The 3,859-nt window shown below is 36.7% G+C and overlaps 1 protein-coding gene across 1 annotated transcript in view; it reads left to right on the forward strand.

Moving 5' to 3' along the window:
- The window catches only part of LOC144453646 (uncharacterized), a 17,107-nt gene extending 13,451 nt beyond the window's left edge, over positions 1–3,656 (forward strand). The window contains exons 4-5 of the mRNA XM_078144973.1: positions 2,791–2,918; positions 3,460–3,656. Coding sequence (XP_078001099.1) covers positions 2,791–2,918; positions 3,460–3,656 — 325 coding nt within the window. The remainder of the gene's footprint in view (positions 1–2,790; positions 2,919–3,459) is intronic.
- Positions 3,657–3,859: the final 203 nt, after the last annotated feature.

A 3,859-nucleotide genomic window follows, 5' to 3' on the forward strand; every position in this document is an offset into this window, starting at 1 on the left:
ACATTCATTTAAAGATCAATCTGTATGACATGTCACCTAATATTATATGAAATGAAATCGAGCAAAGAAAAGTGTCGAACCCACGCCCCTGAATACTAGCCAGAGTGCTCTATCCAGCTGAGCTAACGTATCAGATTCTGTGTGTCGTCCTGGTGTGTACCTTTGTATTGCTAGGCAGGGGAGAAGCCAACTGAATAACCTGTAACCTTTCAACATAAGGATACAATGGATTCACAGGGTCTCTAGTCGCCAACTTAGGAATCGGTTTACTAAAGTAATAAGGATCTAAACAGTATGATGCAAAGGCTGTTTAATAAATTTTCTCCGTATGTGTCGAGAGTTTTTCCTGGAGCGTAGTGTATACATAAGTGAAACTGCTTAATTTATTTATGTATATGTCAGCACAAATCCGAGCGTGTCTTATGTCATACTCCGTTATAATATGCTACACAAACAAAACGGGTAAACATGCGAAATCACAAGCTATTGGTATTTCTGCAACATCACGGGTGGGACCGTTTTGATTAATTTTGTGTTCTATCCATTGAAGAAGAGTGATTTTGTCTAAATTAATAGAATCACACACAACCAATGGGCTGAGATGGAATATCTCTCAAACGATCCGCAGGCAGATATATGGGAGGCAATATCTTGTTTGCAACGGAATACAAACTTGTAAAATGTTTTAACTATTATACGTACAATAATATACCTTTTATACATTTTTTTAGCTTTCCGCAATGTATTGAGTTACAAACACAAATTTGGTCGATGATGGTAAATTGCTTTATAATCCAAAATAAATACCCAATCGGTGCGTGATTAACAACGTCCAAGTGAAATCCTAATCTTTCCAGAGATATGATTCGTTTTTTGACGTAATTTCAAACCATGAATACGTTTTAAGCAATTGACATTTAGAAATACATGTAATTTTGAAGTTGGTTTTTGGATGTTGATATAGATTTTTGAACATTCGTTTTTTGAAACTCGTCGAAAATCAAAACACGAACAATGTTTCACTTTCTTCAGCTGTTTTGGGGCACTTTTTATCGCTAAATTATTGCAATATCTGTGCCACTAGGCTCGAATCAAAGAGACATTGCAGGGAAGCGAACCGGACGTCTTCGTTAATATCCCGTCGATCATAGGGCATGACGTGACACAACAAATCAATAGAAAACCGCCCACTTTGAGTACGAGGTTATCACACCTCGGGTATAATAAAAGATGTCAGAATAAATATTTTTCATAAGTTTTCCATCTTGTAAAAGTTTTTCCAGCCGACACACTCCACTGGAGTCACTTTCAATTCGAAAACCTCCCGTCGATGCGAATTCGCATCGCCATCTTCGCTGCTCAGCCTTATGAAGTCTAACACTACAAACAGGTGTGTGCGAGTTAGGATAAAAACTGAATACTAATTAGATGGCGAATGACTTAGATTCAACCAATGGGTGAACATATTATAATATACTTTATACTCAAGGTAGGTTTGACTAGTTTGACTGACGTCTACAAATATAGACATCAGCCTATCACAAATCATTAAATGAAAGTCACTCCTCAAATTTTAGCGAAAACTAAACTGTGTCTGTCAGTGTGATTTAAAAAATGAGAAAAACTGAGACGCATGCATGGGGAAAGAATGTATGACCATGATGACGCATTTTTTACTGGCATTTTAGCATACACACAATGATTTTTGTTGTATAATTATGAAGAGACATTATACATTATACACATGTCAACGCTTTGATGTCATTTTTAGTAAACAAACTGCAAACTCAAAGAAACTGCAGATAGTACGAGTAAGAGGTGCCCCCTAACTTTCCAGTAAAACGTTGAAACGTTGTTCGTGGTTTGATTTTGATTGCATTTCAAAAAACGAATGTTCGAATTTCGATATCAGCACCCTAAACACTAAGTTCCAAAATCACGTGTAATTGTTGATTTCTTAAACACGTACTCATGGTTTAAAATTACGTCAAAAAACGAATCACACCATCCATAGATTAGGATTTCACTTGGACGTCGTTCGTCATCCTCATCCATATGGCCAATCAATACTCACAACATACAGATATACTGATAGCGAAACGTAGGTAGACCTGCTTTCCGTGCAGTGTATCGATATATTGTGTTTAAATGGGGAAGCACCTACTCGCACTGTTGTTCCAATCGTCAGTCTGTTCCATTTAAGACTATAACGTTGATTAGCCAGCCAACTAGCTTCCTCCCAATCAATCTCTTCTACGAGGTGCCGTGTCGTCTTGGACTGTGTGTTGAATTGTACTGAACTCAACGGAGTTGGGGAAGTACTTGGTTGATTTTATTACATGGCCAATCTCCGTCTCCGTCTCTCTCTAGATGGGCTAAAAACGCAACTTAAATACATTTCATATTTTACATACATCTCTATTCTTAAAGCATGACTTATTCTTAAGTCTTATGAAAGACATCACCTGAGATTCAATATCCAATCACTTTGTTTAGATTAGTAATACAAGTGCATATCTCAAAGACCATTAAATAGTTGTGCAATATTATATTCATACTTTCCTCAGAACAAGCATTCGATGAAGTTCTCTAATTAACATATCATGTCATATTAAACTTGCTGACGCTTCAATCGTACTGACGCTTCGATCGTACAAACAATTCCGAAATACGCGATGTTGAGATGACGAAGATTTATGTTGTTACTTAATAGTCTAGACCAGCTGTTTTTCAAAATACATATTTTATAAACACAAGTTTCATCGTTTAGTTTCGCCGGTTTTGTTACAGTTTTGATTTGATGTTCTGTAACTACTTGATGCAGTACCTGGATGATAGTGAAGCGAGGATGTTTGCTGCTAACGCTCTCACTTGGCTCACAGAAGGCGGGTACCTCTTCACACGAGATGAGAACGAAGGTTAGTTAAACTACGACATTTATGTTTATATTAAGTTTCATTATACTGATTCCTTTTCCTGAGGTTTGTTCATAACTTGAGTGAATTTAGGCGTTTTTCTGTAAGATGCTTATAATAAGATGATTGCTTGTAGTTTGGGATAAGAGAAGATGGTATATTGGAATGGGCGATGGTGATATCTTTGGAGGAGGTGAATTATGGGATGGGAGAAGGTGATATCTTGGGATAAGAGAGGGTGATCTCTTTGGAAAAGGTAATATGTGGGATGGGAGGTGATATCCTGCGACAGAAGGTGGCATTTTTGGATGGAAGAAGATATCTTGGGATGGGAGAAGGTGATATCTTGGGATGGTGGGAGAAGACGATATATTATGAAGGGAGAATTGTCTAGGGACAGGATAAGGTGATAATTTGGGATAGGAGAATGTGATACAATTCTAAATTGCATCAGTCCCACAAAATAAAATTGTACAGAAAAGAGGGTGTCTTACAAATTGAATGTAAGTAAAATAATTTGTTTATTTATCCCTTTTTCATCTAGTGATTAACGACTTTAATGAATTACCAGTGTCCTACCCTACTGTCAGTCGATCTCTATCATCGTACAAAGATATCCTTTCTGGAACACGTATTCCTGCCAAAAATAAAGATGAAAATTACCAGTTTTCGTTGGTGTCGATGAGTCAAGTACAGTCTGTGAAAGTAGTAAGCAATCTAACAGCAAAACGTTTACTGTGAACTTTGTAATTAGTTGATTTCATATTATTGTCCATCGATCATCTGGTATCACAGATATATCAATAGTTTTCCAAGTAGAATGATACTGTAACACCAGTTACTCAAATTGTACCTCACAAAAATGTTAATAGTTTTCATGAATAGCGCTTGCAATGTCCTAAAACAACTTACTACTTTATTACAATTTTCAACCTATTCTGCTT

The sequence above is a fragment of the Glandiceps talaboti genome, chromosome 2 (assembly GCF_964340395.1).
Source record: "Glandiceps talaboti chromosome 2, keGlaTala1.1, whole genome shotgun sequence".
In the NCBI taxonomy this organism is placed as follows: domain Eukaryota; kingdom Metazoa; phylum Hemichordata; class Enteropneusta; family Spengelidae; genus Glandiceps; species Glandiceps talaboti.